Raw genomic sequence first — 14,062 nt, 5'->3', positions numbered from 1 at the left:
GCCTACGTGGGAGCTTACACTGTTGCCGGACCTGCTGGATAAATGGAGGACTCCAGGGCTCGTGATTCAGCAGCTTTCACCACCCTTACCACCAGCATTTTCAAACACGGGTGCCTGGAGTTAAGCACCTTGGCCAAAATGTTCAAAACTGACGGGTGATTTCAGGGGAACCTGGAGTGAGGTGCTGAACACCCACCCTTGGAAAGCCAGGCCCCTTTATGGTGTCTCAAGTTGGGCACTTGAAAACGGAGGTAACTGAGATCACTAGGGCTCTATATCCATATTTAGGCAGCAGCCAAAGCAGGACACTGCGCTGAACCAGGGGTAGGGAAGGCAAAGAGAACGCAGGGCTGGCTCTTGAGAGGGGCGGAGAGAAACGCCTGCACCATAGAGAACAGGCAGCTGCCAAGCAGGAGAATTCCTTCAGAGGGACTAAACGGAGACACCCAGTAGTGAGCAGAGTGGCCTCCCTCCAGTGCAGAGGGTGTTAATTCATCCTGTGGGGCGCAGCTAACCCCGCCCCCTCCACAGGAAGGGCAGGGGCGGGGCAGTAAGTATAAAAGCAGGGCCCTGCGGTTCAGTTGGGTCCGGACCTGGGAAGGAAGGAGACGTCCCCCCGGGGGAGCTGAGCCCACGACCAGCAGTGAGGAGAAAAGGCAACCCAGGGCCCCAGGAGCCAGAGGACCCCGAGGAGAGAGTGGAGGAAGGGCTGCGAGATGGAGAGCCTGGTCCCAGCGGCGATGGAGCAGCGCCTCCAGGAGCCAGTAGGAAGTAGCTCAGGGAGACACAACTTTGGTCCTGTTGTGCTGCCGGGAGGCAAGGCAGTGACGCACGTTTCCCTGCTGGCCCCGGGGCAGGATCGCCTGTCACTTCTAGGGCCCTGGGACCCTGTGGAGTAGGGTAGGCCTGGGTACCCCTGCACACGACCCCATACACAGGGCTGGATGTGCACTAACCTTTAAGCCAGAAGGCCAGAAATAGGGACTGTTTGTTTGCTTGGCCCTCAACCAAGTGGCCAGAGCCCGAGACTGTTTAAATGCTCAGCCCTCATCTTAGAAGGCCTGAGCAATAGACTGTTACTGTTCACTCCAGCCAGGAGGTGGGAACCAGAGCTGGTTTAAGTGCTCAGCCCTCCCCCTTGGAGGCCTGAGATACAGACTGCCTGTTAACTTGCTGGATCCTCACCCAGCAGGTCTGAACAGTCAAGCGTGAAGTTGCACAACCACAAGCCAGGTTGCCAACGACTTCACCTGGCAGGGGTACCAATCCCCTGACACTGCCCCCAGGGGCGCCTGGCCCGGAGAGGCGGAAAGTTTACACACCCACTCACCCCTGAAGGAAACTCTCCTTCTCCTACCCGCATTGACCAGGTTTCCCCAGGTACTTCCCCTCCCCCGTCTCTCATGCTGAGCTGGTCAGCCATGGACAGACCTGGGTAGAGAGGCGTCCAGTGATAATAGTGCTTCCCAAAGGCCTTGGCATTGAAGGTGGCGCACTGCTGTTGTTTGAAGCTGGCCGTATTGGCTGGGCAAGGCTGCAGAGAAAGCAAAGCTAACATTAGCCTCCTAGATCAAAACCAGCCCACTACGGAAAGGGAAAACTTCCAAGGGATCGGAATTCCTCTCTTGTCCCAGAGTAGCGTGGCCCCTTAGGTCAAGGCTAGGATCCACTGGTAGAGCAACGCAAGAAAGCTCCACATGATGTTAGTACAGCCTGCAGGCCCTTCTCCTCTCAAAGCTGTGGGCAGACACTTGGATGGCAAGTTACAAAAGGGGCTAGTGGATCTAGTGGACAGAGCAGAGGCTGAGAGTCAGGACTCCTTGGTTCTATTCCCCTCTGCCACTGGCTTGCTCTAGGAGCTTCAGCAAGTCACTTTTCTCCTCTGTAAAATGGAGATAACTGTAAAGCACTTTGAGATCCTCAGATGAGAGTTGCTGTGACAGTTTACTCCTTGCTGACTCCCCTAGTGGATAGGGCAGTGGACTGGGCTTCAGGAGACCTGGATTCAGTTCCTGGCTCTGCCACCGCTTTTGCTGGCTGACCTTGGGCAAATCACTGCCGTCTCTGTGCCTCAGTTTCCCCATCTGTAAAATGGGGATAGTGACCTCCTTTGTAAAGCATTCTGAGATCTATGGATGGAAGGAGCTAAGTATTCTTCTTATTGCTGTATTAATATTAATAAAATGCCCATCAGTGTTTCACAGAGGCTAGCGGCACTGAGTCAAGATTGCTGCTGTTCTCAGCATTAGCCTTGTTCTTATCTATAAAACAGAGAGCTTTAGTCACACCTGTGACTGTCTCAATTCTGGAGTGACCCGTGTCCACGTCACTGTGTGTCCCGCTCAGACCCTTAATCTGCTTGCCATTGCCGTGCCAAATCTCAGGCACAGCCGGCAGGCTTGCGCCGGCACAGCAGCCCTGTGAGCACCCGCTGAGGCCACGTTATTTCCCTAGGAGTAAATGGACAGCCCTGGGAGTGGTTCTTACCTGTTGCTGGCACAGCTGGTAGCGCTTGGATTGGCCCCCACACATGGTGCTGTTTGTGCCCTGGGATAGGTGGAGCCTGCAAGGCAGAGAAGAACTACGCTGTGGGAGGAGTGACCAGTGGTTTGGAGGACTATGAGGTGCTAAAACACAGAGGCTGTAAGACAGTTGTGGCCTGTAGTTTAGCACAGAGAAGCAGAAGTCAGGCGATAATTTGACAGGAGTGTGTATTAGAACAGCCGGTTTTGCATCCAGGTTGTCACACACAGACTATGTAACAGTGCGTAAAAAATGTATTTCCAATAGCTCCAATTTTAGGGTGGGATGCTCTCACTTTGTGATAGCAGCGGGGCTATTAGATTGGACAGAATGGCAGCATCAGAGAACTGCCACCTTCCTCCAGGCTATGCCGTTTTCTCTCCCTCTGTCCAGGTAGAATGACTGATGAGACAGTGTGACAGTTTGGAGAAACTATGTTAACTTATGAATTATGTTTGATAGTGGGGACTCTCTGTGTGTACCTCTATCAGACCTCGGACTCCGTGTTGAATGTGGGGCTTGTCTGCCCTCTCTTTTGTCTTTTACCTCCATCTTAGGATGAAATCCCAAGGGCTAGTGGCACAGGGTTAACAATGGCAGGTCATTAAACCTTGATAGTCCTCTATTCACATGGCAGCCCCCTTGGACAAAGAGTTGGCTGCCACACAGAAGAACTAGGCTGCCCAGGTGGGTTGGTCACTAAGCTATGCATCACCTCGTGTGGGACTTTGCTCACCTGATGAAACAGACTGACAAAGGGGACTAGAAGTTATGAAAGAGAAGTGATGTCACTGCTAGCCATTTTGGGGAGAGGGAGACGAGACCAGAGGCAGGAGTGAGAGGAGAAGCCTTGTGCAGGAGGGAAAGAGGAGAGGAAGGATCCTAGACTTCTTAAAAGAGTTTGACCTAGGCCCGAAGAATGCTCAAGAGCAGTGAGGACACTGAGGCAGGGAAGGATGTATAGGTGTTTTATTCTGTGAGTTACGTGCTATCATTTGTCTCTGAAGAGGTAAACAGTAAAACAGAGTGGCCGCAAGGTTGAAGCTCTGGGAAGGGATATGCTTAAGCAACTTGGATATCTTGGGAGGTCAGCACTGGTCCTGGGGGCCTACTGGTCACCCTTCCCAGACAGAGTCTGTGCTCAGGAAATGTGCCAGAGGCCAAAGAAAGAGAGAGGCTGGAGCCTACCCAGACCAAGGGAAGTTTAAAAGCACACGGGTCCGTGCCTGGGACCCAAACACAGCAGCTTGGTGTTGTAATATTAAAGGTACCTAAAGTTGAATCAGCAGTAGCATCGGGCCCGGCGACCCACACTTTCAGGCTGTGAGCAAGCTGACTTCATATGCATAAACCGAACCTGGTTAATCAATACTCCTGGTTTTAATTGAGAAATCACTGCTTCACATGTACCAGCTGCTTGAGATGCTGCATCTTCTAATCCCTGGGCAATCTGAGTTACAAGGGAGGGGGGATGTTAGTTACTTCCCCCATTAAAGAATCAGGCTACAGTGGTGAGTGTTTGGCAGGGGAGCTTTACCAGGGCCATGACAGACAGTGTGATCCAGTGCATCGCACACTAGAGTTAGAACTTAAGAGTCCTGGGTTCTATTCCTGACTTTGATGCTGGGCACATCACTTCTCCTCTCCTGCCTGTTCAGACTCTTTGGGGCAGGAACAGTCTCTTATCAGGTGTATGTACAGTCCCTAGCCCAGTGGAGCCCTGACTCAAGTGGTCTCTGGGTACTACTGTACACAAAAATGATTATTGGCAATAATAATAATTAGAGCTGTTTGAAACATCTCACACACAGATAATGCCATTTTGTCAATATCGCCATGTTTTGTGGAAATGTGTTGACTTCAACAAAATTTTGTTTAGAAAAAAATGGGCCTGGAGCATTCCAATAAAGTCCAAATGGACTGCTTTGTGAATGTAATGTTTCAATTTTCTGTTTCAAAATGACTTCTTCCATTTTTTAATATTTTATATGATAAAGTCTAAATCAGAACAAAATGTATGAATGTTATCCAAACGTTATGATCAACCCCACACAATTTTATTTTATTTTGGCTGAAGGGAACTGTTGCAATTTTTTGGTTTAGGTTCGTGTCAGAGCGGCAAAGAAATACACAGCAGCGGAATTTCCTGTAAAACAGATAACCCGATTCCCACAGCAGTCTAGGTGGCAAATAACAAGCAAGTCAAACACCATGGCTGGGATTTTAAAAAGAGTGGAATTCCATAGCACCAGTGATTGGGCTGACTCAGACACTTGTCACTTTGGGTATGTCGACTCAACAATTAGACACCCACAGCCGGCCTGTGTCAGCCAACTTGGGCTTGCAGGGCTTGGGCTGAGGGGCTGTTTCACTGCTATGTAGACATCTAGACTTGGGCAGGAGCCTGGGTTCTAGGACCCTGTGAGGTGGGAGGGTCCCAGAACTCAGCTCCAGCCTGATCCTGGAAGCCTACACTGAATGAAACAACCCCTTCCCCTGAGCCCTGCTGGACAGCAGTGGGCTTTTTGTTGCTGTGTAGACATACCTTGTAAGGGCATGGTACAGACTTGTCTCTATGTGCAACCACCACCCAGTCACTGCCAGGCAGATTGAGTGGCAGGATGCTTTTGGAAGCCAACCACCAATATATTGAGCCTGCTCAGGCTGGCAAAGAAATAGAGGGGCCTGGGAAGAGTCTGGGCAGAAGCTATGTGAAACTCATTGTTCTGTATAGCACATTGCTACTACAGTGCCAGCTGTGCCATGTTACTCGAGCAAAAAGATGCTGGGCTCCTCTCCCATCTAGCCATAAAGAAAGAGACGGTGTTTGTATAAGCCACTGGTGAGTGCGTTACAGGTACCCCTCCGTGCCTGATCTACAGAGGATATGGAGCTGTTAGAGCTCTCACTATAGAGGCCTGATCCTAGCTCAAGCTGTGGCATCTTATGCTTTTTAACACAGGATATCCCTGGTTCAATCCTCTCTGTGTCAATTAAAACAATGGGTGTCACATTTGCAATCTTCTGAGACCTGCTTGCACCTCCCAGGTTAAGAATGCCTGGAGCAGGTTAGGTATGTCGATTGATGACTGCTAACTGCATTTGCTAAAATAATGATAGGGTTAACAAATCTCACCTGTCAGGGCATAGAAGGGAAATCTTCCTGCAGGGATAGGACCGTACAGTGGTACACCGTGGGGGTTGTTTTGGTTTTTTGCCTTCAGTTTTAACCACTGCCAGAGACAGGATACCCCACTTGAAAGAGCAACACTCAGCTCCTTTCCTGAGCAATTCCTATGCTCCTAACAGACGCTAATGAAACAGAAGCACTGTGACCAAGTTGGTTAGTTTCAGGATTCACTGGGCCGTTGTGCGGTGATGGCACAATCTGTTGCCCGGCAGTTACCTAGAAATGGCTGCATGAATTTGGTGCTTGTGATGTCAAAATAATCCAAATGCTGTGCAACTTTCCCAGCACAGCACCACCAGTGTGCCTTCGTCCTGGCCTGCAGCAGACACTGTCAGGGGGAGCTGGAGCTCTTGACAGTGGAGAAGGGGACAATCTTTTCGTAGCTGCGGGTGCGGTTTGAGACCATGGAATAAGCATATTGGCTCACTCTGCAGAGCATCAGCAGTGAAAGTGTTAAACACGGCTGGAAACACTTCACAGTTATCATCCCCTTGGGATGAAACAGGGCGGCATTATTTCAGGCGGTCTGCAGACTCAGGCAGATATTGCAGCACTGTGTACACTTGGCTGAGGCTTGGAAGGTTTTCTTTGCAGCCACAGAAAGCTTTCTATATTTTTGTTTTTAAATGCAAGCTTGAATTCTGGAGCAAAACCCTGCAGTGAGGGGTAGATTCTGCAGCAAATTCCCTGGCTGTGGAATCACAGAGGGCCGGTTCCAAAGCCCATTGATGTCAGTGGAAAGATTCAGTGGGCTTTGGATCAGGCCTGGAGGACACAGAGCTCTGACTAGGAGGGCACAGGAAACACTTTGGGGGCACTCAAGGCCCCTTTCCCATTTCCTTTCCCCATCTTTCTCCCATGATGGCAGTGTCTATGCTCACTAGGCAGAGGAGGGACACAGACACTGGCATGCCTTGTTAGTGGCGAGGTTATTTGAGAATCACGGCCATCTCCAGATGGAAGGCACCTCTGCACATCCGGATCCTAATTATGCAGCCAGCCAGCCCACATAAAAGAAGGGTTTTTTTTTCTTTTGAAGGAAGGAAAGAGGGAGGGGGCCATGCCTGGGCTTCCTCTGCTTAGAAGTGCGTTCATGCAGAATGGAAAGGAGCAGAGGAGAGGGGCAGGCACAGCGAGCGCTCTGCACTCTCGGATGCCAGCTCTCATTAGCATCCAGGGAGTCTGGAGTAGCAGGTTAAAGAGATGCCTCTCCAGGGGTCTCATTCATCTCTTTAGTGGAGGTAGGGGCTTCCGCTCCAGTCCCCTGCGCTGCCCTCGGTGGCGGATTTGACAGGCACTAGCAATATAGCCGGGCTGAGAGAGAGCAGCAGGAGTTCACTGGCAAGTGCCACAGGCCATCAGCTGCTGTGGTGTGAGGGAATGAGGGGGGGATCTGGGAAAACAAAGGATCTGAATGAGAGAGGGCACACAATGAAAAAGACGAGGAAGTCCCAGAGACATGACTGGGCCCAATGCTCCGGGACTAACTGGGCAGTGTCAGAAGCACCAGAGTCAGTTGTGTATGGAGGGTAGGTAAGTGTAAGTGGCTCTAGCACAGTGTAACTGGCAATGCCGTGGTGGGTTTGCCAAGCAAGCAGAGCTTACCTGCTGAAGGCGCGTGGCAGGGAGATGGGGGCCATAGCAATAAAAGCAACTGGCAGGGGAATGTGAGATAAAGGCAGCTACCTACGTCCCACCATCACCAACGCCCTCACCTGTAAGTGGGTGCAACTCCCCCGTAGGCCAATATGAGTTGCACCTGCTTATGCCAGGGCTGAAAATGGTCCCTAAGGAATTACCAAATCAGTGTAAATTATGCACATTTCACAGGCCCACTGGATGTCAAAGCAGGGCACTTTACTTTTCCACCTGCTTTCTGAGCAACGTACACCACATGTGCAATACACCCCGTCCTCTACAGCAGCCAGGTGCAAAGAGACAAAGAAAACGAGAAAAGTGGCCCAGCTGCCCGGCCCAGCATGCTTCATTATTCCAAGATATGTACCTTGCAGAGCACAGTTGCCTAGTGTAACCCATGGGTCTCCTTTGTGCCTGCGTCATAGAGGATGTGAGTCTATTACAGTTCCAAGCATCTTTCACCTCCAGCGGTAGAAGCTCATGCTTTTAGCTCTGAAATCTCTGCTCAGTCCCCAGTCGCGACCAAAATGGGGGCCACCACACTGGAATTTGAAATGTTTCAGATACAGAGCTAATACTGCTGCACTACTCGGAAGGCAGCGGATCACCATGAGTGCTGGTCTACACTTGGGGGGAGGATCGATCCAAGATACACAACTTCAGCTATGCGAATAGCGTAGCTGAAGTCGAAGTATCTTGGATCGAATTACCTGGGGTCCACACGGCGCGGGATCGACGGACGCAGCTCCCCCGTCGACTGCGCTACTGCCGCTTGCTCTGGTGGAGTTCCGGAGTCGACGGTGAGCGCGTTCAGGGATCGATATATCGCGTCTTAACGAGACGCGATATATTGATCCCGGATAAATCGATTGCTACCCGCCGATACGGCGGGTAGTGAAGACGTACCCTAGGAGGGGTGCGGGAGGAGGGAGAAGGATGCAGTTTGGGTCACCCCTCCCTGCAGCTAGTAAGAAAGGCTGAGTCTGGCTTCAGGGCATGTGAAAGGCTCTGCAGGAAAGGAGACACACTCTTAGCTGGGTGTTTCCCCCCACCCCACCCCCCTGCTGGTGCATCCAGCATCTAGGCACCTTATCGGTAAAGGTTTTATGAGTGTCCATGAGTCTGGCGTTAGCTGGTGCTGCTCTATTGCTTACCTTTGCCGCAAGCAGTGCCTCTCCCGGGACATCACTCCTCCCCCACAGGTACGGGAGCACGTGGACCAGGAGCTCCATTCCCCCCACCACTTGGTGACCTCTTCATCCCAGGGGCCTGCTCCTTCTGCTGCCTCACTACTGTCCTGACAAAAACAGAGGATGGTTAGCTTGAGAACTCCGGCTCTGCAGCTGCCCTTGGGAGGGGATCAGTCCTCCCCTACGTGGATCTTTGGGGGGGTGCCACAAGAGTGAAAACCTTAAGTCTTCTAGTTTGGAGAGGGTGGGTAGGCCAGCCATGGTTGAGTCTAAACTACATGGCTCCTATCGTACAAGCCCCCGTATCTGCCCCTTCTCAAGCATAGGATTCCTGGGTCATTCAGGCTGATTCCCATCTCTTATAAGGAGTGCACTACACCACGGCTATTCTCTGCTTCCAGTGGCCCAGTGGGGGACGTGGAAAGCAGAGCACAGGGCAGCTCTAACTTACACTGGATGCTAGGCCAGCCTCTGCATGGTCCCAGGACACTGAGCGCACAGAGGTGGCTTAAAGCTACCTTGGACCCTACTGCATCCTGGCTCCAAGCACAGAAACAGGGGACTGTGAATCAGGCTCCCAGCTTCTATTCCCTGAATCCAACTTTCACTATTAGGTTTAAACTCCAACATCCCAGCATCTTCAAAATCCCCTTCTCCCCCCACGTCGAGATCGGACGGGCTGTGTGCTGACATTGGGCCATCAGCAAGCCAGTGACTTCAGCAAGGCCTTCCTCTGCCCACTGAGTAGTCACTGTTACCACGAGGGAGCTGCTTGAGCTCCTGCAACTTCAGCCCCTGGAGAAGTTCCCCTGCAACAGGAACGGGGCTGACGGAGCTTCAACGCCCCCTCCCTCCCATATTTCAAGGGAATGAAGGAGAGCTGTAGGAGAATGCAGGAGGATGCTGAATACGAAGGGGCCACAGCCAACAATGGTCTGCTCAAGGTTACACAGTGTACGTGTTTATATTGCAGCGTATGATGATTTGCATGATTCTTGCTTGATAACCTCAGCTGCAGCCTTTCAGCTGGATCTGCACAGAGACACCCCAAGCCCACAAAGGTTTATCCACATAGCTCTAGTTTCAAGAGTGGGGCATAGTTATCTGATCAAATACTTCTTAGCAGCCCCTTATCGGATGCAGATCTTTGGATTTTGGCATTGGCTTCTGAGCTCCAAATCAGCTTTCGATGGGCCCCTGCACCCAGTAATGGACTCCCCGTAAAACAGAGGCTGGGTGGTCCCCCAGCTGAGTGCCTATCATCACAGCAAGGCGCCAGTAGGGACCCCATTCCTGTACTGTTCAGCATTCACTCTGAATGAGGGAACGCAATGGAGTTTGCACTGCAGGCACAGCCGATGGTACACATCAACTCATTGGAGTTACAAATGTATTTTTAACGTCTCTCTTCAAATGATAAATTCATGATCTTTCACACAAAAGCCCCAACATTTTAACTGAGAAGCGATGTTTCGCCTGACCCTCTTGAAATTGCTATTGCATTATTTCACCTGACTTCTCCAACTGAATTACCAACTATCCCACCACTAGCTTCCTTGAAAATACCATTCCCTGCTCAAGTTCTTTGCATCCACTGGGATTGAGTCTTTCTACGGTGCCAATCGGGGCTGCTCTCTCTCTCTCTCTCTCTCTCTCTCTCTCTCTCTCTCTCTTTATATATATATATATATGAGGAACCAAGCAAAGACTGCAGAATTCATAAGGATGGAGACGTACAATGAAAGCCAAAGCCTTGGGTCCTTTGAGCAATATGAGATCATTAATATTTTTTGTCTGTTAATGGGGGAGAAGGGAGAGCGAGCTGTGATTTGCTGAGACTCAATGGATATGCAGACACTTAGTTCTTGATCACAAATCCAACCGCCTCCTCCAAAAATGAGGCCTTAAGGAGTGGCTTGTGTTCAATCTTGGCTTGCATGTCAGTGTCACTTCAGATGTTGGTAAATGGCAGACGGGGTCCCAGGAGAGTGCGTTGAAGACAGTCTCTTGGGGCCAGATTTGCAAAAGAGCCCAGTGGGGACATGTTGGGTGCAGAGCTCTGATGAGAATCTGGTCTTAATTGGCACAATGGGATCTGCTGGATGCTGAGCACTTTTGAAAAGCTGCCTCTAATTGGGGGTGGTGAGCACTGAACAATCTGGCTCTTGGAGACCAACTCCAAACCCCTGTGATACGCTGAGTGACCAGCAACCCAGAAAGCAGGTGCCTCCAGAATCCTTTCAGAAAAGGGGCTGAGGTTCTGTGGGCCTCCCTCTGGCAGCATGTTGGACACTGCCATGTGTTTCTAACCTCTTACACTCCGAGCTGCCAAGTACATTTTCCTTAGAGTTTTCCTCTCGGCAGCATGGAGGAAAGGTTTCATCTCCTTCAGTTTCCTCCTTTTCTAGTTGGCAGACTCCGAATTGGGAGCTAGGTCCTGCTCAAGCAGGGCTCTTATGGAACCCTGTCGGGACCATCAAATCTTCTGAGGGCATGTGGCAGCTGCATCCCACCCTGTCTTCCTCTAGAGGGAAAATTCTCCCTCACTGCAACACACCCTTGTGTCAGCAGGGCTGAATCAAGCCCATCATCTGTAATGGTTTAAGCCCTGCCCCTGCAGTGAGCTCTGTGCAGGCCATCCCCACACACTGGCGTTGATAGGGCCCCACACAGGTGCAGGGGTTCACCCGTGATGCTCATTGTGGGATCAAGTCCTTCACTGCTGCTCACCTGCATATGGCCGTCAGATTGAATTCTGCTTACGTTTACCTGCCATGTCTCGCACTAACTGGATGGCAGCTGTAACTTAACAACGGGGGCTCTGTAGGGGAGTCACTGTTGTACTCTACCTTTATTCTGTGAATTAATTTGGCCCCTTTCTGACCCCTAGTAACTTTCCCCAATGCTGGGTTGGTCTCTTACAGGATCATTGTTTCTGGGGCTGTCCCTTTAAATTGAGCAGAGCCAAGCAGTTACAGCCCTAGAGTCGCCATTTTGCAACAGGCTGCTGCTGGCTGCACCTTTCTCCCATCCAGCAGGTAAGAACTTGTAATGCTTTCCTTGAGTTTTCCTTCTCTTATTTCTGACGAAATGGCACAGGACCTCCTGGGTCACCATCTCCAGTCCCCTGCCATCGTAAACAACTCCGTCATCAGAATCCTGTTATAAACGTATCAGTCTCCATCTTAAAACTAGTTAGACAGTTTTCACCCACTGTTCCTATTGGGAGGCTTTTCCAGGACCTCCCTCCTCTGAGGATTAGAAACCTTCTTCAAATTTCCAGCCTCAATTCATTCATGGCCAGTTTATTCCCATTTGTTCTTGTGCCAACATTGTCCTTTGGCTTAAATAGCTAATAGATAGTGGAGCTTATCCATCTCCATGCTACCTTGTGCCCCTGCTTCCTCATTTAGAGTAGCACACTTCCATCTCCCTGCTACAACACTCAGACATGTCAGATGGCCACAGAAGTCAGAATGAAGCCTCATTTGAGAGATACTGGCCAAAGAAGAAGTCAGGTTTAAAAAGGAGAAGCAGTTGAGTAATTTTGTGATCTAGGGCTTAGGGTACTGGACTGAGACTCAGAAGAATAGAATCCCATTCCTGGCTCTGCCACTAACCTACTGAGTGACCTTGGGCAAGTTACTGCCCCTCTCTGTGCCTCAGTTTCCCCTCCCAGCTTTTGTCTATTTAGGTGATAACTTCTGTGGTGCAGAGACTCCCTCTTACTTCCTCTTTGTGGGGCCTGTAGGTGCTACTGTAATACAAATAATTAGCAATACTAATATTGGGTTAAAATGTTTGACTATGTGGACTATCCCACTGCAGGCTCAGGAGGTCACATGCCCTCCCCCACAATTTCCTCTCCTGTACTATAGGGATTTGCTATCTGATAAATGGTTAATTTCCTCTAGGCCCATGGTAGATCTGAGAACCATACTGATCTGAACTGATCTGAGATTCTGTGCCTATAAGTATTTACCCATGTAAGTAAGGACACTATAAAGATATTTTTTGCAAGTGAAACCAAATATTTTCATTGTCAGATCAGAAAGAAACATGGTTATTTTGTATCTGTGAGTGATTAGACCTGCCTGCAGATGACCCTCAAGTATCATTTTTCTCTCTCACTATGGGTTTACTACACCACTATGTCTAACTTTCCGGTGTGATGGTGGGACTGCAGGTACTGGGAGACTGGGCAGCTGCTTCCAATTTTCTGTTGAATTTGTTGCTTTGACAGAAATAAGACTTCATTAAATAATTGTGACATAATTGCACTTCCTGATTTTAATTACGGTGCTAGCATTAGGCATCTTCCAAATTTCCAAACAATAAATTGAGGGATGTTGGCTAGATCCCAGATTACATCTGCTTCTGTGGTTCATTTTCTCCATGTTTCCTGGCTGCATTGACAGATTCCAAGAACTGCCTATCAGGTGAGTGAATTCGGCATTCCAGAATTCTCAGACATCAGCCCAGGCCCAGAAGATCTGGGAGAAGAACACCACATTAAGCAGAGACCTGACACAACTTGGGGAAAGGGATCCAGGTTGGCTTTAAGCCACCCTTTGCATTTCCCCAATCTGGGGAACTACTGAAGCTGCTCTAAATTATGCTCTGCTGCAACAAGCCCTGAAGAGCCATTCCACAGTTGGGGGCTACAAGCATAGGGACATGCTAGGGGAAGGCTAGAGATGGGGATGTAGTGCAGGGCTGTTGTTGATAAGGATGCATGTATCTGTGCTGATGGATCTGGTTAAGGAAAAATATGATGGTCCGATGCAATTTCTGAGTGACTTTATTAGAAAAAGAAATAGAGGGGCAGGAATTAAATCATTAAACAGATGGGCCACACTCAAACTCACACAGATGCTCTCTACTACAATTTCTGGTGGGTCATCCTAGGCCAGTGGTTCTCAAACAGGGATACACATACTCCTGGAGGTACGCGGAGGTCTTCCAGAGGGTACGTCAGCTCATCTAGATATTTGCCTAGTTTTACAATGGACTATGTGAAAAGCACAAACTAAAATTTCATACGATTACTTGTTTATACTGCTCGATCTACTATATCAGTGTTTCTCAACCTTTGGAGGTCGCAATTTATAATTATATAAGAAAAATGAGAAAGTAAGCAATTTTTCACCAATAGTGTGCTGTGACACTTCTGTATTTTTATGTCTGATTTTGTGAGCAAGTAGTTAAGTGAGGTGAAACTTGGGGTACACAAGACAAATCAACTTCCTGAAAGGGGTACAGTAGTCTGAAAAGGTTGAGAACCACTGTCCTAGGCTTCCAGGGCAGGGAGAGAATCTAGGAGTTCTTCCTCGTTTTCCTACAGCATCAGTATAAACTAAACTTGCCAGCCAAATCTTTACCACTTCCTAATACCCGTTTGTAGCTCTGCCAGGAGTGTATTCTGGACCTGGCACGTGCAGAAACTTTGCTCTAGCTCCTCTCTTTATCAGGGCTAACATAGGAGCAGGGAGCTGCTCCATCCCAGCTGTGCTGATGCAGC

At 49.7% G+C, this 14,062-nt stretch overlaps 1 protein-coding gene across 1 annotated transcript in view; it reads right to left on the bottom strand.

Annotated features, from left to right (window-relative positions):
• Nucleotides 1–8,537, bottom strand: part of LOC135883016 (ADAMTS-like protein 2) — a 31,480-nt gene extending 22,943 nt beyond the window's left edge. The window contains exons 1-3 of the mRNA XM_065410048.1: nucleotides 8,506–8,537; nucleotides 2,488–2,563; nucleotides 1,432–1,534 (exon numbers count right to left, since the gene is read on the bottom strand). Of these exons, the coding sequence (XP_065266120.1) occupies nucleotides 1,432–1,534; nucleotides 2,488–2,563; nucleotides 8,506–8,537 (211 nt within the window). The remainder of the gene's footprint in view (nucleotides 1–1,431; nucleotides 1,535–2,487; nucleotides 2,564–8,505) is intronic.
• Nucleotides 8,538–14,062: the final 5,525 nt, after the last annotated feature.

This window comes from Emys orbicularis, chromosome 8 (genome assembly GCF_028017835.1).
Source record: "Emys orbicularis isolate rEmyOrb1 chromosome 8, rEmyOrb1.hap1, whole genome shotgun sequence".
Classification (NCBI taxonomy): domain Eukaryota; kingdom Metazoa; phylum Chordata; order Testudines; family Emydidae; genus Emys; species Emys orbicularis.
Note: the sequence above shows the minus strand (reverse complement) of the source record. Positions and strands in the feature narration are given on the sequence as shown.